At 43.9% G+C, this 26,373-nt stretch overlaps 3 protein-coding genes across 4 annotated transcripts in view; 1 reads left to right on the forward strand and 2 right to left on the reverse strand.

Annotated features, from left to right (window-relative positions):
• LOC116429785 (ankyrin repeat and SAM domain-containing protein 1A) overlaps positions 1–956 on the reverse strand; it is an 85,334-nt gene extending 84,378 nt beyond the window's left edge. For both annotated transcript variants that reach the window (XM_031983119.2, XM_076371610.1), the window contains exon 1: positions 806–956. In XM_031983119.2, the coding sequence (XP_031838979.1) occupies positions 806–909 (104 nt within the window). In that variant the 5' untranslated portion in view covers positions 910–956. The remainder of the gene's footprint in view (positions 1–805) is intronic.
• A 283-nt stretch (positions 957–1,239) lies between these two features.
• On the forward strand, positions 1,240–7,605 carry LOC116429787 (transmembrane 7 superfamily member 3). The gene is made up of 8 exons (XM_031983121.2): positions 1,240–1,388; positions 2,719–3,054; positions 4,235–4,494; positions 4,949–5,120; positions 5,202–5,342; positions 5,573–5,719; positions 6,817–7,077; positions 7,175–7,605. Exons 1-8 carry the CDS (start codon positions 1,292–1,294, stop codon positions 7,288–7,290), a joined length of 1,530 nt encoding a protein of 509 aa, XP_031838981.1. The 5' UTR covers positions 1,240–1,291; the 3' UTR covers positions 7,291–7,605.
• Positions 7,606–7,775: 170 nt separating this feature from the next.
• The window catches only part of toy (paired box 6 protein twin of eyeless), a 53,278-nt gene continuing 34,680 nt past the window's right edge, over positions 7,776–26,373 (reverse strand). Inside the window, exons 7-11 of the mRNA XM_076371611.1 lie at positions 26,084–26,166; positions 20,098–20,324; positions 18,981–19,237; positions 15,002–15,274; positions 7,776–12,537 (exon numbers count right to left, since the gene is read on the reverse strand). Of these exons, the coding sequence (XP_076227726.1) occupies positions 15,186–15,274; positions 18,981–19,237; positions 20,098–20,324; positions 26,084–26,166 (656 nt within the window). The 3' untranslated portion in view covers positions 7,776–12,537; positions 15,002–15,185. The remainder of the gene's footprint in view (positions 12,538–15,001; positions 15,275–18,980; positions 19,238–20,097; positions 20,325–26,083; positions 26,167–26,373) is intronic.

Raw genomic sequence — 26,373 nt, forward strand, 5'->3', positions numbered from 1 at the left:
CGCCGCCCGCCCCGTGAACGCTCGAGTTTATCCGAGCCGGGTCCCTAGTTTTTGTAAAACACGCGGTCGTAAATCCAATTACCGTGTAACAACGGGAATACCCGCGAAAATCTCTCGGCCGATCGAAACCGACACGGGAAAAAGGAAGAAAAAGCGAAAGAGACGTCGCAGGAAAAAGATTAATTATGAATGCACCGCGGAGAAAAAACGGAGACCAAAAAAAAAAAACAATAAAAATGGTACTCACACGGAACGATTTATTTCTGAAGCGTGTCCGCCGTTTAATTAATGCCGGAACCGTTCGCGGGAACGGTTCGCCCTATTAAACGGACACGCATCCGCGAGAGTCGCTCGCGAATCGTCGAATTAATTGCAAAAATGTGGCGATCAATCGAGCGTAGGTAATTTCCGCCGTACACGGTACCGGTACGCGTAACGACTCGTTTGACACGGTCCACGTCTAGACACGGTTACCTGGTCTCGATTGATAAACCGGTATCGCGGAACTGACGTCGGGCTGAAAGGACGACGAACAACAATCGGAAACGTCAGTCAATACGGGAACGGTGAACACTTTTACGGTTCTCGAGGTAACACGGGATCGTCGCGCGAGAGAAAATTCGTGAGGGAACGATGACAGATAAACGGCAATCTTTGGACGCATTGACAGGGAGCGGGTACATTTCGTAGGGGATCGTGGGTAACGGTCGGCCCTCGAACGGACAGGGACGTGCGAAAGGTGAAATAGAGTACTGGAACGTTGGAAGAACCGAGGAAAAGCGAAGTCTAACACGGTGACACCCACCTTGCCAGTGGACCACTCCTCTTCGCTCGTTGACCCAAAATCTTCTCGACCACGGTGACATTTCCGCTTCTCGCTGCCTCTAGCAGCTCCTGATCCTTCCCCATGGTCCATTTACACCGTAATCAACGCCCGATGTTCACCTGCACACTTGTCAATTTCTGTTTTTACTACGATTACTCGCGTTTCATTGATCCAGCGTGGCCATCTTGGGCCGACTGAGTCGTCACCTCGCGGTCACTTCGCGAACACCGGATCTCGCGCGCGCAACAGAGACGGGAACAACTGGAGTCTACGGTTATTGGTAGTCCCACGAGCGAGATAGAACGTCCACGGCGGAGAGGCTCGATGTATACCGCGCTTGGGCATATAGCCGACTGTAAGGTGCCAGCTGTTGCGCCGTACTGATTTTCCGTAGCTTGACGCTGGCTCGGCTTACCAGCTATTTAATCGAATAAGTGTGTCACGCGGCTCCTATCGCTGATCGACATGAGCGGTGATCATCTCAGACGGCCACTGATCCTTCTGTTGCTTGTCGGTGGCTGCTGTGCCGTGTTGAAAAAACCGATAATCCAGGCTCTGTACGGTGAGCACATAACCTCAAAGTTCAATATCCTGCCCTTGCGAATTTTTATCGGCTCTTACGACTTTCTTGAGACTACTTCAATGTTCTCGTTTTAATTCGATTGATTTTTCAGTTCGATTTCATGGATCACGTTAATTTTACCAGGTTCAACGGTTAACCAATTTAGAAGGGTTCCTATAAATATATGTAATCTTTCTTGTTGTTGATTTAAATGTGTAAACACATGGTATTCTAAGAATAACTAGCCCAACATTGTTTTTATAATTGCTTTCAAGGTGAAAATGTTTCATGGATAGTTTATAAAATATCCCAGGAAATATAACAGGATTCTAATAACCTTTGAGCATTAGCTGACTAATGTCAAGATAATGGATAATGTAAACAAATATAAAATTGATAAGACTGATAACATTTGATCGCAGTATGTTTTTATTGCGTAGCTAAGTGTTTATAATTGGTACTTAAAATAATATGATGCCACATTATCTGTAGCCTTGCCATTGAGTTTGATAGGTCAAAGTTTAAATTCGAAGAGCTCCCAACGGTATTATAGAAAAGGAAAGGTTTATTTGCTTTCGATGAAAGGAGGAAACATAGTAAGATGGTATTGATTTTATTTACCGTCGAAGAAATCAATTTGAAAATTCTAAAAGATGATTAGGAAATATTGTACATTATAGAAATAAATATACGTAACAACAGCAAAACTTTATTGTAATTCTAAAATAAAAAATAGTGAAGATATTAGGTTCCTATTCGATATAGTATACCCCATATCTATGTTGTAATAAACCTTATTTTCTAGATAAAAGGATGAAGTATCACATAAATGTATAAGTGGATCAAATATAACAATATACACTATAAATATAAATTTATTTCATATTCATTTTCAATTATTCATTACATTGTTATGTTATAATTACATGTTCCTGGCTATTTTCACAATTCAATTATAAGATATTAACCTGTAATTGCATTTTAATTATATAAACTGTAATTAGAATGCTACCTCTGAAGAAACAAATTAACACATACATATGTACACTATTCAACACAGTAAACAATATCACAATTATAATTCATACAGTTTTGTACTTCAATAACTGTTTATGTTGATCCATCAACATGTATACTATGTTACAACTATGTTCATAATTGAAAAACAATGCAATGGATCTACATATTCAAAGTCACAATAAAAACAATATACATTTTTCGTATACTTTTCCATATAATAAAATAGCCAGTATAAATGTGGAAGTATTTTATTACATTATTAACGTAATTACGGTAATTGTAGGACAGTAATATGTAATACATTTTACAGATGGGGACACGTTAAACGTTCATCTCTCTAAGAGTGATGATTTGTACGTTGAACAGATAACCATTGCCCCGAGTAGCAATGTTACCCTTAACATAACAAACGTTTCATCTTCCACCTCGTTTATTATCGCTCAAGTTCATGCGTATCAATATAAAGTTACGTTGTCGTACGATAAGGATCATTTACATGTAATTTCTAATAGAAGTGTGTTTGGGTCGAATATCGGCCTACACATACCGATGAATCCTTCGGTGGTGATAACACATTTATACTTGGAGAACGATAATGTCCATACCGTTCATGCTGTAATTGCTGCAGTTGCTTACAATAACAGAGGTGAGTAACCACTTATTGTTACCTTGCAAATGTTTTCTTGTTACACAATTTTGTTGAACCTTACGCAGACAATAATATTTAACACGTTCCGTGCCGTACCGTTTTTTAAGACTTTCCGTTCAGGCCGTATGGGGCGTATACGACCCACACTGTTACAAGTAAATAAAATTAAATAAACGCAGTATACATGATACTAAGATGCCTATATTTGACTCCACAATAAATTTTTAACAAATTCTTCGTTTTTCAATGAGAATTCGAAGTGGCCTGAACGGAACGTGTTAATATACCTATATTGTGCATCGCAAATTCTACACAAATGATAAATGCTCACATAGTTTTAAGCGGCAATGTAATTATTATACTTCTCTCGATTACTTACAAACGATTGCGGTTCGATTACACTGAAAGTCAGAAATAAAGACTGTCTCCGTAACTATGCGAAAATTGGGGGGACCAGCGAGACGCTCGGGACTAGTGGAAACTATTTATCTTTCACTGTCATTATCTTATGTTCTTCCTCGCTTCTCTTTCCCGATATAATGCCATCAAGAGCCTAGAAATCAGAGCCAAGGGGCCCAATATCGCGAAGTTACGGAGTCAATACTGTACATGACACAATACCCTCAGTTTATCTGTTCGCTTCAGATGTCGGATTTTAGATATATTGTGCTGAAATATTATTAAACATTCAATCGATAAATGATTCTTCTCGAGGAATAGGTCAGGAGTCTAGAATAAATCATTTTTAAACGAAACCATTGGTTTAATTAAATCTGACTTCGAAAATGTATCTGCTATATATTCGTTTCCGTGCGTAACAAGCGATAATGCTATATGGCGCACAAACACCTCGTAATCACATGATTTTGATTTAGTTTTTTATAAAAAGTTACCCGTTAGTACGATATAATTAATAATAAAACGTCCTGTATAAGGTGCCCTCGTTTTTTACGTACCACATATTCAGGATTAGTATCATTAACAATTATCATGGAAGATAGGCATTCGGTGAAAAGACAAATATAGTTTACTAGAAACGTCATTGAAAATCATGCGATAGTGAACAAAATAGAAACTGTTTTCATTTAACGCAATTGTTATGCGGGCACAATGATAGATTGCATAAGAGAAAGAGAAAATAACGATCCATACCATCAGCTCTTTGTTCTCTTCCTAGCACCCATACCGGGTGGATGCAATATGGAGTTCAATACCGAAATCGCGCCGTACGCGAAAGTACAGCTAGACAACACGATGATAATAGTCGATACGCAACCAGCATCTATACCTGCTAACAAATTGGCTTGCGACAAAAATCCGGTGCAACACAAAATGTATCAGATGTACTTGACCGAACAGGACTATAGCGTCGGGTCCTACATGACGGGTATTATAAATATGCTCACCGTGGAGGATATCTTGCAGAATGGCAACGAGGTACTGCAATATGTAGTTATACATTTCCTATCATTAACCGTGAATAAAAAAAAAGTCAGCTCATTAACTCATTTGCACTCTACGAAACTATGAAAGAATATACCCTTTTATAGCAAATATTTTTTATTATATCAAACTACAAGTATTTCAGGCAGTATAGAAAGCTTAATGTTTATATACCAATGCTAATGTGGAATAAATTTCAAGAAATATAATAATACTAATATGAGAAAGCAAATGGAGCACACATGTGCACCAAATGAATTAAAACCTACAAATTAATAAAGTTTAAAGAACCATTAAAGAGGAGTCAGGTTCTTAGAAAAAATTACGTACCGAATTGCAACAAATGAAAGTTCGCTCACCCCCTGTATTCAATATGTACTTATTTTTAGTACACATTTCGTCTACCAAATTAACCAAAGTCGCAATACAGTACGTAATTTCCTGGTAGGTCCCGGACAGCACTATACTCCCGCCAATGAGAAAAATCTTCAACGCATACACCGGAACTGGTTCTGTCTACGTCACAGTGGCTACTTACAACAATGTTTCGGCTGCATACATACCCACTTTCTCGCAGGGTTGCAATCCCTTAGTTGATCCAGACTCCTGCCAGGTTTTAAGTACGTATGATTAAACCGACTGCTGCGATCATAATCATCGGTCACGAAATCAATATTTTTAAACGTCCCTTTTTCTTCCAGCTAGCGCCTTCCAGAAATTCGTCTGCGCCTGCTGCTTCTTCACAGGTTTCCTATCTTTGCTATTAGGACCCCGTTGTCCCAATATCGACCAGGGTGTACCTGTGTTATTCGTCGGAACCGCGGTCACTTACATTTTCATACGTAAGTGTATTTACAATTAACCATGTACACTGAATATATTTCTTCGCTAGTTTAATTACTGAAACGATGTTAGAAGTAAAGAAGGAACTCAATTATCTTTTGTCGCGTAATATTACTCTCATATTCTGATGCAAGTCGATTTCAAATATACTAACTGCTACATGGTTACTTTGCACGAGACGAAATAATCCAGAGACTATTACGGAATCATGTCACTTCGTTGGTTCCAGTGAATATCGGTTGGGCCCTGCTGTGTGGGCTTGCCGTCGTGATCATCTGGGGAATAACCGACTTTTTTCACCAATTCATCAACAAAATTCTGTTTAACATCAGCTTGGGATTCTTCGTCGCTTGTGTCACCTACTTCATGGCGCCAGGTAAGGGACAAACGGGGGAGACACGCGAAACGTTCATAAACGTGTTCAGAATTAAGGCGTCTCCTGGCACGCGAGAGGGGTCAGCCAGGGATTGTAGCAAATTATAGGAAAATAATGAAAGCCGGCTTAAAGCGAAGAGGAACGGAATAAAAGGGAGAGTCGGCTAGCGAGAGAGACAGCCCGCCACCTCGAACCAAACCGAACCGAAGTTGGTTCGAGTTTAGCGAAGGGATGAAGCACAGTCGGAGGGTCCCCCCGTAGCTTTTATCAATGTTGCTCGCTCATGTGGAAACTTCGGCTGCCAAATCCCCCCATGCAGCGGCGCTGGGCATTCGCGTTGCCTCCTACCTTTCTCACCATAACGTGGCAACCACCCTACACGGCCACCCTTGCACACACGCACGCACACGTTTGCGCGTGTACGCGCGCGCGCGAGCGCGAGATATTCGTCGCGTGCAGACAACCAGCGCACAAAAAACCCACCCCTCGACTCCCACGAACCGATTCTAACCAGCTCGAAAGATTCGCATTTACCTAATTGCGACCCCGTATTTATTTTGCGCTGGGACTTATTTAGATTGCACAGCCTGTGATTCGGCAACTGCGTTGGTCCGATCTATTCCACGTAGAATAGGCTATTAGCCTGGTCACCACCCTCTGGATAGTTCTCGTTGCATTGTCTTTCACGCGATATATGTGCGTATTCGCGGTTCGTACAGCTAGACTTCGACTGTCGCTTCAGCTAGAAACGGGGGTTTCATAAAAACGGAATACCTTATTTACTTGCACAGGAGCCATTTGTTGTATTTATCTTTCTTTTTTGTATATGCGTTGAATGCAACAGTACAGCTTCATTTTTTTTAAATATGATGAATACACATTAATTAAGAAAATTAAAGCATCACTGTACAGTAATTGAAAATTTGTTTCAAACTCAAATTTAACGCTGACAAAGCGAAAATTTTGTTTACGGAATATTGGGATTTCCAATCTTGCCATTGTCTTTGAATGTTTATAATACCAGATTACGGTGATGTGCGAAAGAATGAGAAAAACATTTTAATTACGCCGTATTCCGACGCCGTTTTCTTTTCCAGATTCTCTTGCATCTATTCACAACAATGAAGCTTTTTGGTTGCTGTTCGTAACCTTGGTAGTTATCACTTCGGTTCTCACGTTGATGTTCAGTAATTTTACCAGTATGATAACTTGTACCATATATTCAACCTTCATGATGGTGTTACCGCTGGATTATTATTTTGGTTCTTGCCTAAAATATATGATTATAAATGTGATAAGGAGGGCGACCGTTGAGGGTTTCAATAACGCTATTGTTTCACATCCTATTCAGGCAATCGGTATAGTCTTCCTACATTAATACATATAACGTCATCCTACATTAATAATGAATATTCAACAGAATTCAGTTTTTTAAAAATAACATTATATTTTCAGATATTACGTTAATCTCGGTGTGGGTAATATTGGCATTATATGGACTCTATAGACAAATCACATTAGGTATGTCGAGCGCTGAATCCCTTTCTCATAGGAGCTATGTCACTTTGTGAACGTGATGAACCAACTTCGACTGAGTAGTTATATAAGTTGATATTTTTTAATTACCAATAAAGCTACAAATAAACTTTATTAGATGTACCAAAACCCTGTTCCAGTAATTCATTGATAAGGTACTATGTCGTCACTCGTATTGGGTTATAAAACAGCGACAGTGAATTATCCACATTTTAATCGTATTTTTGTTTTTCAACGGCATTATTATATAATTTTTAAATCTTATATCTTTTTAAATGTAATGTTTATTAGCGCACATTAAGATACGATGTAAATCATTAGGGTTTAGATTAAGTATGTAATTTTATAAGAATTTTTCTATGTTTTATATGAAGCCAATTTTGGTTAGTTAATAATACCTACAGTATAATTGTTCCAAAGACTATTTGTTTTATGAGAAATAAAATACTATCTAAGAGAAAAATACAAAACAGTTATTTATGTTTGATAACGAACTCACAGTTCAAGGTAGAAGTTTCTCAGATGGCAAACTGATCAAATCGATAATTTTTCTTAAATACTTTCCTTTTACGAAGTTGATCAATTTATTTTCTGTGGAATGATGTGTAGCCAGGAATAAATGGGCAGGGAAATTGAAATGCAAGAAACGGACGCCAGACGACTTGCGTTGTCATTAAAATGAATTAACATTTATTGAATCGAGACAGTGACACCTAACAGTGGTTCTATATCCTACTACTTACAATCTTAAAGGTAATCACAGCAACAATATTATCTCCATTATTCACAACACTTACGTAGATTACTGTCGCAATAATATATTATTCTCGTTAATAAATTTATTAATACTCATACACTATACTCGTTATTAATAATTATCATTACAGATAATAAGAAAACTGCGTAACCACTTCCGCGTCACAGGTCGATCTACAAACGATGTTGCGGACGCGAGGGATCGTTTCGATGCAACCTAGACTATCCATTAACAATATTTATTTGTACAGTTGTATGGTCGAATAATATCAAGTTTTAATACTGCCAACAGAATGAAACTTATTAACGTCTCCTTTTGAAGCGTCGGTATATACGTTTTACAACACCTCTGATTTCATGTTTCCTTTCAAACGAAGAGTATTCTTCACCGGATACCTTTCCTCCGCTTTCCGATATCCTCTCGGGGCGCAGTCTTACATCCTGAGCGTCCGATCCACTATAACGGTAACTTATTAAGTACTCGCTCGTACTTGCAAAGGAAACGGAAAAAAAGAAAGAAAGAACAGCGAGTCGCACAAGCTGCGAGAGAAAGAGGATAAAACGAAACCCAACGTGATTTTCCTGTAGGCGGAACAATAGGAACTGAATATCGAAGCAAAGCTCCTGGACCTTTGGTTCTCGATTAGGATGTCAACGAGGAAGTGGTACATACGGATCGAAAACGAAGTGTATTTTGAAATCGTCGGTTCTCGAACGGTTGAGACGCCCAACGTGTGTGCTCTTCCGCTGGAGATTCCACTTCTCTATCGCGGCTACTTTGTTTCGGTTTTCTTCCAAAAATATAAATTTACTAATGTACAGTCCCCCGTTCATCGTGTACGTGTGTGTGCATTATGCGTGCGTTCCTCGCGTAGAAAATGTTTAATACGGATTTTTTTTGTACACCTAAGTCGCCGGTTGCCAGTATTCGCGGAACGCTGTCTTCCCACGGCACCGTTCTGTACACTTGGCGAAACGCGTCTCGTCCTCGTTCGTGTCTCGTACCGACACGATTACGCGAATTAACCCTATCAATTGCCGATAAATCGTTATAGCTCGGTCTCACCTACGGCTGATTTCGCGCAATGTTCTCAACGGACTCGGCCGGAAGTCCTCTGGCAAAGTTCGGCAAAAACATGATCCGATTCAGTATTCGGACAAACGATTAAAATGCGACTTTCGATTCGATTGCGAGTTAGGTAATCAGCTCGGTTTCAATTGTTACATTAGCCACGATTGAAGACCACAAGAAAGATAATGTGTTCCCGAATCAACCGTTACATTCGAATCGTCCCCAGCGGTATGCAATCGGTTCACGTTCCGCGAAAATTTTTAGCCGTCCGCGGAGATCGGATCGCGAAATCCACAAAACAATTGGCTCTGCTTGTTACATTTATTATTACACATGCGTGGGAATGCTGGTGGCGTATTTAATCGCGGGGGTAAACGAATGTGGTCGGCAGCAAGAGTCCTGGAATGGTCGAAGACAGGGAGAACAGCGACGATGGCCGAGTATCGTTGGAGTCACTGATTGAACACCGTTTTCCCGTATCAGGTACCAGCGACGAAGTTTAATCGACTAGCGAGCTGACAAAGTGAAGAGAAAAACTGGGGAGCAAGAGAAGCGCGAAGTTGCCGCGAAACATTTTTTGAAATTTCTGTATAACAGCGGGTCAATCTCGATATAAAAAGCCAATAATTATTTTTGTATATTTTATCTCAAACAATACCGAATAAATGCTTGTATTCGATGGATGTTTAGCTCCAGCGAAACAGATGGAATAATATTACCAGAGTTTGCTACACAGGTACATACCTTTTTTTTCTAAATCATTCTCAAAGGTTTGAAAGCTCATGACAGATCGCATCGCACCAAAATGATTGGAAATAAGTTTGATAACTATGCGCACTCTTTCGATAAAATAAATACCTCAACCAAACGCGAGGTCTCGATCAATGATAAGTTCCGTTTCTTTTTCTCCTCGATTTACCTTATCCGATCAAACGACAAGCTTGATTTATATATGTTTCTTTTTCGTTTAAATAAGCGCCGCTATTATTCGAGACGTAACGCCGAAGAGTGCTTCATGGACAAAAATTGCGACGCGGACGAGGGGTTGAAAGTTAATAAACCTGTTTCACGCCGAAAATATAATTACTGTGTGTTGCTGGCGCGCAAAGTTTCGAATAATTATGAACAGTGGCTGTGTACTTACGTCAATCGTACGAAAACCACGAGTTTGTCGCGCGTGCGCCGGTCACCGTCACCGTCGCGGCGACGGCGGTGGCCCACACTCCCGTTTTTCCCTTCCCTTTGCCGCTAACGCGATTAATTACAAATTTTATATCGCGTAAAAAGCCTTGTCTGAGGTAGTGCATATATATCAAATTACCCTGTACCGTAATTTTCCCACTTTCGGAACGCTCCGTGCGTACTTCGGCCACCGGAAATTCACTTTTCCGTGGGAACTGGTCCCGCGGGTCTCGATTCGTTCTCTGAGAAACGAATTTCCATCCGACGAAACTCCGCGGTCACGAAAGATGAAACGGGAATCGTATTTACCTAATTATACGACGCTTCGCGTTGAAAAATTGACGAAGATGTCGCGTCAACCGGAGGATGAACCGGTCCCCAGGTTCGCCGGTCACGATTTTTCGTTGTTCACCGCGTTCCTCGTTACGATCACCATTCCAAGACGTTGCCGTTGAAGCGTGAAACGTATACGTTCGGTTCTGCAGCGACTTCCGGGAAACAATGAGCGAATAAATGTAGGCTCAGGTCGCGTGGTAACGACGCGACAGCGGGAACAGTGACATTTTGCTGCGCTCTTGTTCGCCGACAGTAAAACCTGCGGTTCGCTTCCGGTTCGAGGGAGAACACCGAATATAGAGGCAAAAGAGCTGTGTATGTGTGCGCACGTCATTTACAACCGTACACCTTAATAGTCATAAGGTTTTTCTTTGAAAATTGGTTTGATTACGTGGTTAAGATTAAAACGACTTGTACGCGGATGCGGCGACGCGTCTTTCTTTTATTTAAATGTGCAAGGATTCCGAACGGTTCTATAAAACAAAGTTCTATTTGTAAAAGATCAATTTCCAGGGAATACTTTGAATTTAATTTATGTTAATTTCGTTAGATACATCTATACAAACCGCCGAAAATATTCATTGTCATCCAATAAAATATTAAAATGTAAATTAAACTCTTTTATTGCTTGTATTTTACTTCCATTCGTAATTAGACACGCAAGATTCCTACCGACGACTTTGGTGCGTTATTTGAATATCCCTTATCTTTTTACAAATGAACCATACAATCTGCAATCGTCGTATATCAAAGAAAAAATATCCCAACAGGCTTGTTCGCAAATTATTTTATTTTAATCTCAACTGCGTGACGAAAGCAATTTTGAAACAAAAGTTCCGCGAGTATTAAGATGCAGCGTATGGAGTGACGCTCACTGTACGTGTGCGAGTGTGAGTGGTGTGTGCGAGTGTACGATCTCTATGAAATGGTACGTTCGAACGGTATACCGTTTCTCTTACCTATACGTATATACAGAATGTATCGACGATCCTTCCTAATGTACATTACAGACTAGGAAGAGTAACAAATGCTATTTTACAATCGTCTTTATACAGAAAATCGGTGTTTCGGTCGCGAGCGACGGGCCATCGTTGACGGGGTGGAGGTAAAATGGAAGACAGCCCGTCGCGAGCCTCGGAAACACGACGATAGGCTTGCGAGAGACGAAGCTATTGGATTCCAGACAATCACCGTGAACCATGAAATGCCTTCTCGCCTATTCAGACGTCCTTTTTGGTTTGATATTACTGCTACGAACATCCTCCGTTCGAGTCGTTTCGGAACGTTAACACAGCAATCGACGCAGTAATCCTGGTTACCAGCTACAGATTGGATTGTCTTAATCTAGAATCGCGTTCATTTGGACCAAGGGGTGTAACGAATCGTCCCGCGTGTATCGGAGAAAATGTACAGTGTGTGCGAGTGTCTGGTCGGTATTCGGTATTCGAGTACTCGGTACTCAAGTACTTGGTGCTTAAATGCATATATTTGGTTACTCGTTATCACCTTCGATGACTCGGGCGCGATAATAACCGAGACACGTTTTTTATCCAGTGTTTGACGATCTTCTCGTTAGTCGGTATTGAAGCACTTAACACTTGGTGCTCGAGTAGCTGATATTCGAATACTCGGTATTCTGTACTCAAGTACTCGGAATTCGGTATACGAATCCAGTCGATGCTCGTCGCGTTCTGAACACAAGGTCAGGAAAAGTACTTCCCATCGAAACACAAAACGTCTTAATGATACGGATTGATTCTAGGTTAAAGCTTCTAGCAACTGCCGGACACATGGTTCTAGCGACAAAAGAGGTTATTGAGGGGCGTTGCACATACACGGAAGAGGCATAAGTTACGGTACTCTTGAATTCTTTGCGAAGTCTGCAAGGAAGGATGCCAACCTTCAACGGAATTGCGGTAAGTCAGCTCGAACGAATCTAGCGAGAGTATTGAATATGATCTGTTTAAAATATTATTGGTTACCGCGACGGTCCACCGTGATATGCGTAGGGAACTTCTGAATTTCGTTCAAATTTTATAGTAAAAACAATTGTTTTCATACCAAGTTAAATTTCTTATTGGAAGAATGAACTTCCAATCTCGATTTCATATTAGAAAATACGATCGCCATGTTTCTCTGCATCCTTGGAAATATATTCGAACGCTTCTTTACGCGCGTCAAACGAATCGCTACTGTGTTTTATTTATAATCAGAATTTTCCTATTGTAACAATCATTTGTTGGAGATCCTTGAAATCATAAATGTCCTCGTTCGGTCTTGTAAAATAAAGTTCGATAACAGTCACTTTTCTTGGAGCAATGAAGCGTTCGATATGAAAAGCGTAGTCAGCCGACGCCATATCTGCGAGCGAGCGTGATGGCCGGCCTCCGAAAAAAGCCACCCTCGAGGGTAGCTATCAATTCTGGCGTTCCCTTCCTCGCGAGCCTGGTACGAGCAACAGTAGTCTCGCAAGAATATTCGAAGCGAGAGCCCGCCTCCCGTTCCTTGAAAACCCACTGAAATTTCCATGCGATTCTCAGGCCGACAGTAACGTCACAGAAATAGTTTATACCCCTTCCACTTATACGAATTTTACGATCACTGCTTTAACCGAAAATCTACTTTTAAGGAATATCAATAAAAATTGTCATCCGATCCATTAATTTTTGTAGAAAATTTTTTCTATTCCGTGTCGCCCCAGATCACGGTGGACCGTTGAATAATCAGTTTCGGTGCGACGAGGCTTCGTGCGTTCATTTGTACAAACAGTCGTGAGTAGAAGGATAATATACCCTGCGTGACCCGGGTCATGCGTATACTTCTACGACCTCTAGATTAAACACGAACCGAAGAAGAGCCATCGATTCGCTCGGCTCTCCTCGATGTATCGCGTGTGCGCAATAATCGAGAAAAATAATTTTTTCCTTCTTTTTCCATATCCGAACGCAAAGAGTATTACTCGCGTGAAGAACCGGTGTTCGATCTCGGAAAGCCACGGGATCATTGGCGGATAACGCGTTCTTTTTTCCTTCGTTTTAAGTTGTTTCGACGGCGAATTTCGAACGCGAGTGTTCTCGTCTCTCGGCAACCGAAGGAACCAAAGCGTCAGCGGTGGCCAGTCGTCGGCGAAATTTGGCAGGCTTCCAACCGGGCTAATTAATCGAATTAAAGCAGACTCGTTACCCTTTTTTCGGCTCCTGTTGCGTCGCTCGTTTAACAGGTCCCTAGACAGAATCTTTGAACCCTGCCGTTCTACGCTGTAGCAAAAACTATAACCAGACTGTTTGCTTCAACCCGATTTCCTGCTCTAATCTATTCCCTTATACGGTAGAACTGTAAATATTCATGGAATTGTACTGTACAATAATGTTAAAAGTATAACACGGTAAAAAGTTTGTTAAGATCGAATAAAACCGTTCTGCGTGTCGCGCTATCCATTTGCACAAACATTCGTGATTTAGTTCCACGTCATCGAATTGCAAAACAAAACGTCGGAACCTGACAGGCCTGCTTGAATTTAAAATAACGTCCACCGATCCGCGAACTAGCTAAAACTTACTGAACTGTAACAAAAATTCCATTGGCCGAACTTAAAATAAAATTAACACTTCTCCAAATCTCATCGGAAAACAGATGCAGATAGCTTTGCAAACCAACACCACTACCGAGTAAAACGAATTCCCAACGAAACAAAGCTCATAGAATCATCACTGAAGCAAACTTTCGGTACCTAGTCCCGCCGGAGACCGAGGACACTGTCCTGAGTCTACGATCCTCTATTTCCTATAGTCCGTCCGACGAGACGAGGCAGTAGACATACAAAATCATTCAACAGCGAACCATGGCAATTGTCTGGCATATACGGACTCTTCTATTGCACTGAAGGGTACGTTTACAGCGGAACTGCTTGCATCGTCGATCAATTAACTGAACCTAGCTCTACGCTTCAACTTATACGCCTTCCACTCAAAACGAAAGTACACATTCCCTTATAGCATAGCTTCGCGTATAAACGTACCCTAAGGCTACAAGCACGCCAGAAGTTCGCGGGAAAATATCGCAACGACGATTGTTTTGGGAAAACAGAGTCCTCTCGTCCTTCTTTTCATAAGACGTAAGTCTTATGTCTCCGAAACAATCGTCGCCGCATTTCCTCGCGAACCGCTCGCTTGTGCTAAGCCTAAGTTAGCTGTCGCACGCGTTTGTTCACGTTTATTGGCCCGTCTCGTCAGGCAGACCACAGTTTCACCGGTGTCTTCGCGCGATACATCCTCCGCGGTTCGAGTGATCGGGGTCAGCGATTCGTCGGACAGCGGTGAACGGTGATCGAGCGTCGCGCGCGCCACGGACCATCTCTGGAAGAGAACGATCGGGGAGGATTGATCGGTTCGTTCACTCACTGGTGTCGGAGGTGTGCACGGGAGTGGTAGCCGGCGTGTTCGGGGGCTGATGTTGCGTCGGCTGCGGTGGTATGCCGAGGGACGCGAGAAGCGGCCGGGACACTGCACCAGGGGTGGCTGTCGGTGGCGGCGGGCTCTCCTGGCCCACGAGCAGGCTCGCAGGCGGGAACCCGAAGAGCTGGGATCACTGGAGCCTCGGCCAGTAGTTGCCGGTCAGGTCTGGAGTTTGAGACGGGATCTGGACTGGCACCGAGACGCCCGCCGATATCACGCCTGTAACAAAGGAAAACGTTTTGTTCTTACCATCAGCGGTTCCCTTGCGAACTCCTTGATTCGTAGACATAGATTAGTTCGAAGGAGCTATATTTCAGGTAAAGGAGGCATCGGTTGGCGTATTATACTAAACCGTGATTCCTGTAAAATAAGAGTGAGTAAGCGGGAGTTTCTTTTCTAAGACAATTCTGGAGGCTTCGAATGTCGGGAATTGAGATAAAATGAAAATTTCTTGATACAAGTAACAAAAAAATAAATCCTACAGGGAGCTGAACTCTTTCGAATTTAGTTTAATGTAACAATACTTCAACGTTAACTTAAACACAAATCAATCCACTCGACAGTACGAAACGCTCAAACGGTACCCGAAGAATAACGAGCATCCTCTTACAAAGGAACCTCCGAAAAAGACCAAACCCAGCGTTCTCACCAGCAAACATAGCGCGGTCGGGAACATTCGAGTTTCACTTCGCGGAACGGATTACCGGAATAAATCACGACGGAACGGTCGAGAGATCGAACAGCGAGCGTTCTTCGTGAAAACTATACGCGTCGGGGGTCGACAGGCGGACACTTGGCAATGGGAACGACGACGGGACATCGCCGGGTGGCGGCGACGGCAACGAGCGCGGTGAAAGTCCCCAGCGCTCATGCACGTAAAACGATTATGATGGATAAGTTGCGGCTCGTTCCGCACGTAAGAAGCGCGAGAAACGTGGAACGCGCGGCCGAGGAGAGGCTGAGGGAGAAAGGGGGAATGAAAACGATAGATGAATAGAGAGGGGGATAGAGAAGAGAGGGAGAGAGAGAGAGAGAGAGAAGCAGCGAAAGGAAGAGAGTAAACGAGCCAGAGCGGACGGGGAGGAAAGACAAAAGGAATGCGGCGCGTGTTCCGCAGTATTCCACCATTCTACGGCGTTCCACTCCATTCCTGTAGGTACGCCGCGCACCCCCGTGTTTCCTCCCCTTTGGGTTCGCACGTTATTGAGCGCTCGCCCAGCCGAGGCGAGACCCAACCCATCCACATCCTCTGTTCGCTCCCTGTATACCTTAAAGGGAGGAAGAGACAGCGGGACAGAGACGGTGAGAACAACCCTGACTACGGGACGAACGGAGACAGTTCGGGGAAAGGGGTGCAGGAGGAGGAAGAAGAGGAGGGCCGTAGATGGAGGATAAGGTACCCGATGGGTCGACCCTTCCACAGTTTTCGTTAAACGAGAGGGGTCCGAACGGAAGGTCGGGGAAGAAAGGAAGGTGGAAAGAAGCGGGAACGAGTAGATGGAGAAAGTGCGAATCGGGAAAATGGAAAATCCACCGGCGGCTACGTCCGCGCGGTCGGAGGGGATGGAAAACCACCGAACATACCATTCTTCGATTCAGCCCTCCCGGCGCCACGCGAGATTTGTTTTAAAATCCTTTGACAATTCCACGGACGAACCAGCCACGTGCTGTACGCCAATCTCGCCCATCCCTCGTACCTAACTTTTCGCGGGTTCCACGAATGTTATAGTTCGTTTATTAGTTGACGGCTGGGCTGAGGAATACGACTTTGTAGTCGGGTTTGATCGTTTCTTATATCGTTTTGGATACTGATTTGTTATTCTTTAATGCGGTTACGTGTAACGGATCGAAAATAGGAAGGTTTCGTACTCGAGAGATGATGTGCACTTGATTTGAGGTAGGAAAATTCTTAAGTTTAACGTTGAACTTGCAATGCATCGCTGTGTGAAGTATTGAACGAAAAGACACGTGCAGTCGGGGAGACTTGGAATATATATTGGTAGCGTGATAAAAAGTTTTGTTCCCTTTTGTTGAAGTTCTTGGATTTCTTGTGAAGTTCTGAGCAAATTTTCTTTTATCAATATACGCGTCCTGGAATAATAGAATCACTCTTGAAAATGGTAGTAGGATATGGTAAGGTGTAAGGTGATAATTCTTTCCAACCGTATCATCTGTCATAAGGAATTGATAACGAAAATAAAGACTTAGATTTATACATGAAATAATGATAATGAATTGAAAACAATTTTCCTAAATCATTTCAAACGACACCCAAACTAATGTCATATTACTGCTATTCTACAATCACTGCAAAACCAATGAAAACGAATTAGTTTGCAACGTCTGTATATTCTGCGAGTCACGAGGTGGAGAAGAACAGCATTATAAAGCTCCAGCAAATTTATTTGTGATATTCTGCGTTGATCAGATATTCCCACCGTTTCCACCGGCAGAAACTTTCTTACGCCCATTATACGTAGTTCCGCTCGTGTCGTTTGCCACGGTAACTATACAGTTCTCGCGATGACAAGCGTTGTTTTCCTTTTTCACGGTCCGTCCACAGTTGCGCGCTCTGTATCCTTGAGTGTGTGTAATCAGTTAAGAGTTTCAATAGTATAGAATGAACACGTTTGAGTGAAAAGAGCGTCACAGACGACACGCGTCGGACAGCGTGAACGCGCGATACGAATCGTGGCACTTTTTGCTCTCCGTGTTTTTTATTTAAACGGAGTGTCTTCAGGAACGAAAGAACCCCTTTAAAGACGAAAGTAAACGGTACAGCTGAAGCGTGAGCTTATCATTCCGCATCTACTTCTTTTGTTCAAGAGTTAAAAGTTTACACGAAAAGCATTGCGTTCGAAATGATCGGCGAAGGAAGATAAATACATTCAGATACGCTTCGTTTACACTGAGTGCAGATTATTATGATAAAGGAAAATTGGACGCGTTTCTGTAACGATGATACTATAAGCTTATGGTCGCGACGGCGACCATAAAGATGCGGTTAACGAGCCAAGAAACAGCTTTCGTCCGCGCAAATCGGTTCCAATTGGCACGATTTCTTTAAAATAACCTCGGATTACATGGATAATACTCTTCCCATGCTTTGCGCTGTTTGATAAAAGTAAAGTGTCGTGCAATTGCAGTGAAATAATAGCGACGTTCGACTAAATTTGTAACTGAGACGTAAAGGTGCAGAATACTTGATAATGAACGCTATACACCAAAAGATAATAATCTGAAATGCAGCATTATATTAAACCAAATTTCTGCGAAAAAAATTGTGAGCTTCATCATTGAATCTGGCATTGGGTAAATCGGCTAACGCGTCTGACCATTGCTCGCAGTTTCTACTGACTTTAAGCGTTTTAAGAAAAGCCGAAAGAGGTGCGGTGCAAGATTGAGTTGTCCGAGAGTGATCAACATCGCAAAAGACAAAATAATCAACAAAAATGTCTAACGAACACATGTGAATTAAGCGGTTTCATATTAATCGCCATCCACCAAAAGGATTAATCAACTGATCACCGAAAATATCGTCACTTGGTAATCGATACGGTCGAAAGCTATCACAGGAATTCTTCTTTGATATCACTAAAAAATCTGTCAACCGCCGACACAGATTTCCATGGTGTTTATTCGAACGATCACTAGAAACTATCACTGCAAACGAAACAATGACGACATTAACGTGCTGTCCTCTAAGAACAAGTTCTAAGGCTCATCAAACTACGGGTCCCCACTTTCGTTGCAACTGTCCTCTAGCGTGAGAAAGCCTGAACGGCGTCTACAACCGCCTGCGAGGCAGGTCGCAGCCCGCGACCTTGATTAGCGGGTGCTGCAGCGGTGCAGCGAAGTGGGTACCGATAGACGGCTTTGAAGATTCAGCAAGAACAAACAAAACGATCCTTAAACGGAAACTCACCAGTCGCGGTCGAGGTCGTCGGCTGGTAGGGCGCACCACCTGGTCCTGTAGGCTGTCCGCCCGGCGTGGTGGGGGTTCCACCATGAGAGGTCGGGATGCCGCGATGGGGTTGCGAGTGCGCAGCAGTGCTGTGTGCGTGGGAGTAAGACTGCGTCAACGAGTGAAGGGGCTCGTGGAACACGTACGCTGGATATCCCTCGGCGCGTTGCTGAAGACAGCTTCCACCCATTGACCCGCCCAAGCTGCTTGACATCGAGCTGCGAGGAGAAAACGGATCCCGCGTCAGGAAATGGTAACCGGAGAGGGCCAATCTCTGTTGATTTCACGAGATTCCGGAAGGATCTTTCGCCCTACGCCAGCTTGTCCACCATTAAGAGCCCAATAGCCGACTTTTACAGCGGTCCAACCCTTCCGAGGTTCTTTGACAGTAATTATCTTTGCTGCTGTAAAGACGGGGATTTCTTTTGGCTCGTGTCGGAGTTTCTCTATTGAAACCTTTTCCCAGATCTTTCTGAGTTTCGTTAATTGAAGGTACTACGGTCATAAGGCTTTGGTCGTGAATGTTAGATTGAATGAATGTTTCAGTTTTAACAAAGTCTGATTTATGCGTTAAAGGTTAATAAATTGCGTGTACCTTGAAAAGTGTTTTTAGACCTTAAGTTGTGACTTATAGTAACGATTAACAACCATGGAAATATATTATTTATCCGTTACTATATAGCCTCGTATAGTACGAGACTTAACTATAACTCTAGATAACAAGCTCCAAGCTACTATCGTGCGTGCTCGAGCAAGATCATAATTACTCGAATACAGTGTTTCCTATTTCTAGAGAAGATCTTCAAGGAATCTCCGACACGATTTTCCCGAAACACCATACCATTGTTAACCATATCATTCACATTTATAAACGACTCAACATAATTCCTTCCTCCCTTTCCAGAACAACCCTTAAAATACCCAACAATAAACACTAGTGATAAACCCACAATGTTTCCAGTCGATATGTTTAACAGTTCAAATAAATCCCCTTATGTCGCTTCATCATTCTACCGTCGCAACGACGAGGCCATTCAATCCCCAGGTCCAAAGGAACGTATAGCAAAAATGTGGTTACCTGTAAGTGTCGGGCATCGTAGCGATCGGCTGCGGTATCGACGAGTACATGGCGTTGAATCCGGCGTTTAAGGGTAACCGTGGTGTGGCAGGGGTTGCTGCTGGGGGTGCCGTGCTGCCGCTACCCCCGCTGCTGCCACCGCCGACTACCTGATCGACGGCTGCTCTCCTTTGGTTCCGTAATTTCTCCTCTCGACGCCACTTCGCCCTGCGATTACTGAACCACACCTGCAACCGACGCAATGACGGTGCTTTTGTCACGATAAGGGCGTCACTCCGCGCGATGTATTCGCATTATCCGCACCTATCCATCCTCGCACTCTCGCCCGTTCATTCTCCTTTCCACTCGCGCCTGTACTTTCATTCTCCGTCGCTGCCCTCCGCCTCCTCTCATTTTTCCCCCCCATCTCCCCCATTCTCTCTCACCCTGCTCCGCAACGTTCCTCTTTTACAGTCTTTCTCGTTCGTTCGCTGTCTCTCCGCCGTCCCCCTCCCCCGGCGCCTATCAACGCCGCCACCCCCGTTTTTCCCTTTCGCCCGACGCACGCCCACGCAACAGCGTGAAATCTAGATACTTTTTTCTACCCGCGGAGGATACGCAGCAGAGTTTGCACGAGACTCCCCTCTGCAGTTTGTTAATTGTGATTGAGCAGTTGTCGGAACGGGAAATTGAGTTATTCTCGCCGTGCGCCCCCTCACCCCGGCCGCCCGGCTACGCAGTTCATAGATATTTTCTCTCTTTCGTCGCGCTGCGCCGCGGAGTTCCGCTCGCCGGATACGCGCGTATACCTGCAACTCGAATTTATTCGCCGACGCGGGCGTCGGTCGATGCAGCCCGCGACGGGACGACGCTGTCTTTTCGCCTCTGATCAACCGAATGTTTCTACCTGCTCTCTTCTACATAGAGGACGATTGAATTGTACGCTTGAGAGTCAATCGGGGAATGTTTGGGAACTACAATTGGCTAAATCGGGAGGATGGTCCAGTTTTTTTAAAGGAATTATCACATCGTGAATATCTTTGATACCGAACGGAGAAAAATATATATTTGTGAAAGTGAATAATTAAATAGACCTCTGTGCAATATTCATACACTGTTAAAAAGAATTGAAAATATAGATGTTTGACAGTATAAGTTAGAGTTATCCTATTAGTATATCTCAATGCGTCGATTTTAAATCACTGGTTCATCAATAGTATAATCGGGGTGAGCAGAAATTAAGGCGACAGTTGCAGTTAGATTGCAATTGGTAAGCAGTTAGGAGATAATTAATGACCGAATCTCCATATTTCTTCTTAAGGACTTCTCGCAGGATTTCTGAAGACGATTCGTTGTGTATAATAATCAGTAACCTCGGCCAGCAAATCGGAGCTTAAGTTCTTTGTCGCGCTCCCACGGATTTCCTGATTTCGAAGATACCTCGTCGCGATAAGAGGATTCTCTCTCCCTTCGATATGTCGATTTCCCCGAGCACTCGTCGGCGCAAACTCGGGATTACACTGTAATTTTTCCTCTCCGCGGCGCGTCCGTCCTTCGAGATTCATTGAATTCTGTGACAGTGTTCGAGCGTGTTTCCGCGGAAAAAAAGGAGAAATTACGAGAACGGGCGCTCGCACGGTAATGCAACGGGCCGATTGTTCGATTCATTTGCACGAAAAGGGAAAAAAAGACGCGGCGTCCTCGTTTTCCCAATTTATGAGCGGACGGCGTGCTTTAGCGCGTAATAGTCGACAATTGCTGCGTCGGCTGTTTCGCTGCCCCAGCAATGCCGAACTGTCGTGCGATAATGAGAACAACGATAGAAAAATTCGATAACCAACAATGGCTCGTAACTTTTTTAATTACCGTACACCGAGGAATGACGACCGGCAACAATGCTCGCCGGAATTGCAGCCGGTGACATTATTTCCCCTCGATTTTACCGGTAATGTCTGCGCATTCATTTTCCGATCATCCTGTATATTAATACGATTTCAATGAAACATGTTCCGTTTTCAATCGAAAAACGTTATTACCGTTCCTACGCTGTTTAATTTTTATTTCGTGGTTCTTTATCGGTTGGGAGTGACGCGAATGGCAAGATGATTACAGATAAAATGAGAAAATGGGGAACGAAATGGCATTAAAAATAAAGGATTGATAAACGTAACGTCACTTTTTTCAATCAGAAAACTTTGTTAAAAACTCGAATAACATGTAATTATCGATATGGATGATGACAGAAATCTAATTGTTTAATTTCAAGCACGATTCACGATTATTTTCTATTGTGCTGTCATTCCAAATTGAAGCAACTTCAGAACACTTCCAGTTCTTTTGAAGCCGTAACTTGATATTCTACTATTTCACAGTACCGCGTTAATACAAATCACAAGAAGTATTGTTTACGAAACTTCGGCGCTTAAGTACGCTTGAAAACTATCAATTATATAGAATCAAAAATGTGTTTCACATGCTACTGTACATATTCTATTAATTCCTTCTTAGAACGACACGCGTAAATCATTCGATGGACGAAAATTCAATACACTTCGGAAATTTTTGGTATAAGAAGTGGATGGTAAAGAGACTAAAAGATTTAGCATGGAGGGCCGTAGTCGATCAAGGAAATTCGAGATTATTTTGTAACGCGCCGGGGCAACTTGATCTTGAACAGCGCATACCCGACGGCCTTCAAATCGAATCAAAAAATAAATTTCATCTCGCCGGCGACGTGGCAAATCGCGTTCTAGCACCCCCACCGGCGAATATCCACCATTCGCCCGCAGCAAGCTCCTTTCGCCCAATACCGTCGTTCCTCGTAAACTCGTCCTACCGCGTCCCCGAAAACTCGTTTGAATCGATCCATTCGGAATTCCACGAACCGGCTACACGCCCGTCCCCCTACGCCGGACGGTGCCTTCTACTTTGATTGGCAATGTTTAGAAGATGGCGTCGCACGCGAATTTTAAGAAGATCCTTCGGAACTTCGGCGGTCAGCGTCTCAATACAGGGACGTGCGCTCTTCGAGCTTCGAGCTTCGAGCGACTGGAAGTTTTCTAATTTCGATTGTCCCGAGTTTCGATCGTTGATCGCGTCGTTTCTGCATTTTTGAACAGACACCGATCGTACGAATTTTTCGGACGTTCCGGCGACCCGCGGTTTTCCTTTGGATCAGAAACTTTGAGTTCAACGGCGTTCAGTGATTCAACAAACTTGAGAATTTCGGTGATCCGGCTGGCGAAAGAGGGGCTTTCGAGATTCGCTTACTCCGTGAGTCCTGAGGATACTTTCCGCGGTTTGGAATACAGTATAGAAACTCCTACGATCTACAGAAAACGAGGGAAGAAGGATATATCGTGTGTGAAGATGCCGTTAACGTTAAAATATTGACATCGTAACTGAAAAACAAGAAAGTTCTGCGCATATGACGTTAAAATGTTTGAAAAAACAATTGTATCGTTCGAATCCAAGTATTAAAAATATCACAGTAGCTTTAATTGAAACCCATTTCAATACCCTCAACCTAAATCATAATTACTTGCTACAAAAACTGTAAGCAACATCCCACTTTCAAAACCGACAGTTACAAACTGGGAGAATCATATCAAGTACCCACAGTAAATCCTCAGCAATTCACGAAAGGGAAAGACATTTCGTCGGAAGGTACTCCCGTACTTAACCTCCCACCTTTCTCTCAAGATCCAACAATTCAAACATCCCCGGAGCAAATCCAAAGACAGAAACTTCATCAGCTTTTCGACCGGCGCGTCGCCCCGGAAACGTTAATGTCCACGTATTGGGAGTGTATCGGCCATCGCGTGCACGGTTGATTCGTCCATTGCCGTGGATGATAATCGGGCCGGCGTTGTTGCGCGGCGTGGCGAAACTCGTGCGAGAGTGTTCAAGGTATAGGTAGAAAAGCGAGGAACAACCAATCAGAGGGCAACCTCCCTGGGGACGCGACGTTGCCATGGTTGCGTTCGAACCCTCTTAGGCCGTCTGCTGGATCCCTCACGGCTCGGTCGGGATATGTCGGTTCTGTGGCGTTTCGTAGCGTGCCACGGTGGTGAGGTCCACGCCACGCCGAGCCAAGCCACGCCATGTCCTGCCACGCCGCAGCCACGCCGCGTTCTCGCTTCGCTTCGCTTTCACCCATTGCTCCTGCGCCTGTCTACCCGTTCGTTCCTTGGTTCGTTGTTCGTTGGCCGGTCCGACGAACGGGTCCGGCGGTGGAATCATTCCTTTTCGCCCCCTTCACCCTCTTTTCCTCTTTCTATTTACCTCTTCCTCACTCCTTTCTCTGTCTCCCCCTTTTTTCTCCTCTTACGCGAACTTTCTCTTGTTTTCTTTTTCTCTGTCTCTCTTTCGTGTCGCTCTCTTCCCTTCATTTTTCTCTCTTTCTCTCAGGTCCTCCAGCTCTTGCTCTGTTTCTCTTGCGCGCACTTCGACGTCCCTCTCTCTAGCTCTCTCTCTCTCTCTCTCTCTCTCTCTCTCTCTCTCTTTCTCTCTCGCTCTTCTTCGTTCGTCTCTCGCACCGGCACTCCCGGTTTCCTGCACTTAGCAAGATCAATACCAGCCAACGAGGCTTGAAAACATGCGTCAACATGGTCTTGCACTGTTTGTATGTCCACATAACGCTCACCGCTCGGTTACTACCACCGACGCGAAAGCCCGCCGGCCACTTCACCACCCCCTCCCTCCTTCCACCTCCTCGTCCTCCACCACCACCCTCCTCATCCTCTTCCGCCAACCCCCTATCCTCGAGCCAGGTGAGGGAGGCCGGTCGGATAGCAAAGAGGGTCGAGGCGCAGGGTGAGCCAGCGGTACCGCGCGGCCAAACATTGTTCGATAAGGCTGCGTACATATTAGCTCATATAACCGTACGTCACCCCCACGGCTCGAACAATCATGTTATATTAATTAATTGCGATACATCGAGCGCAAGCCGCTTGGACGTGATGCCGCCGATGTGAACGCGACGGGATCGAGAGTACGTACGATCGCGGAGCAATGGCGACCGCGCGCTTTCGGTACGTTCCTCCGCTGCGTCCTTTTTTCGTCGGACTGAAACGGATCATTTTCGATTTCCCGTGTAGAAATCTGCGGCTAGGCTCCTGAATATGCGACTTTGAAGGCTGTTAGATAAATTTTTTCTTTCCCCATCGCGAATTTTTAATAAATGCGGCATCGTAACTTTGATTGAAGATTAGAGAATATATAGCTTCTTCGAATGTTTGGTGTATTCAGTGGTAAATTTCTGATACGGTTGTCCTAACAACAAATATTTGTGCATTTCCGACGTTTTGTCTCATTCATCTTTCAAAAATGGAATCCTCATAATATCCCACTGACAATTACTACATTCAACGTCATCACACTCGAATTCCCGCCACAAAATCCAATCGTACACAACTTTCGACCAACTTTAAATGAAACCAAACGAAACGGACGAGAACAGGTGATTAACGCTAATTAACATTACCCAGAAGCAACCTTTATAAAAACAAAATCCACTGAAAAGCGGCCGCTATCTGTTCCCCTTTCCCCAGTACCGCGCCGTTCAAAAGCGGAGTCGATCTTAATCAACCCGGGACGCGTCAAGGCGGCCGCAACGGAAATTAAGTCGCGCGAGGAAAGCAGCGAATAAAGAGAGAACCGGGAAGATAAAATCCCGGGTAACTCGTGGATTCGTCGGTGGTGTTTAATGTCCCAGCGGCAGCATGGTAGCGCGTTTAGGCCGCTTAATGAAAGGGCGTCGTCGCGCTCGCCGGCCGCCCTCCTCGAGATAAAGGAGAGGCGGTGGAAGACGTCGTGGAAAACGGAGAAAGAGACCATCGCGGAGAAGCTCGGGGCTGCGCGGAGAAGACGAGATGAGGCGAAAGGGGAAAAGGGGACGAAAAGAAGGAAAAGCTGCGAGGAGAAAGGGTTGCGGGGGAGAAAAAGGGGTTGGCTGGAGCGAACGAGAAAGAGGAAGCACACGCCGCATTCGCACATTCACACTCACCTGGATACGTGCCTCAGGCAATCCAATCTTCTCGGCGAGACGCTCCCGTGCAAACACGTCCGGGTAATGTGTCCGCTCGAATTCTAAAACGAAACCAGTTTGCAACAAGTGCTCGTTATTAAACGTGCTTCCTTCCGTGGATCCGTTAGCGACACACGATCTCTCCCTCTTTCTCTCACCCACGCGCACAGACACGTATACGCAACGTATACGTGAACGTGTTGGATGTGTACACTATATTATTAATCGCGCATAATTTCGAATCACCACGAGACAAGATTAAAAGGATA

Source organism: Nomia melanderi, chromosome 10 (genome assembly GCF_051020985.1).
Source record: "Nomia melanderi isolate GNS246 chromosome 10, iyNomMela1, whole genome shotgun sequence".
Classification (NCBI taxonomy): domain Eukaryota; kingdom Metazoa; phylum Arthropoda; class Insecta; order Hymenoptera; family Halictidae; genus Nomia; species Nomia melanderi.

Coding starts and splice junctions, on each gene's coding strand:
- LOC116429787 (XM_031983121.2), top strand. CDS start 1,292: ATGAGCGGTGATCATCTCAGACGGCCACTGATCCTTCTGTTGCTTGTC. Junction 1,389..2,718: donor GATAATCCAGGCTCTGTACG/GTGAGCACATAA, acceptor TACATTTTACAG/ATGGGGACACGTTAAACGTT. Junction 3,055..4,234: donor AGTTGCTTACAATAACAGAG/GTGAGTAACCAC, acceptor TTCTCTTCCTAG/CACCCATACCGGGTGGATGC.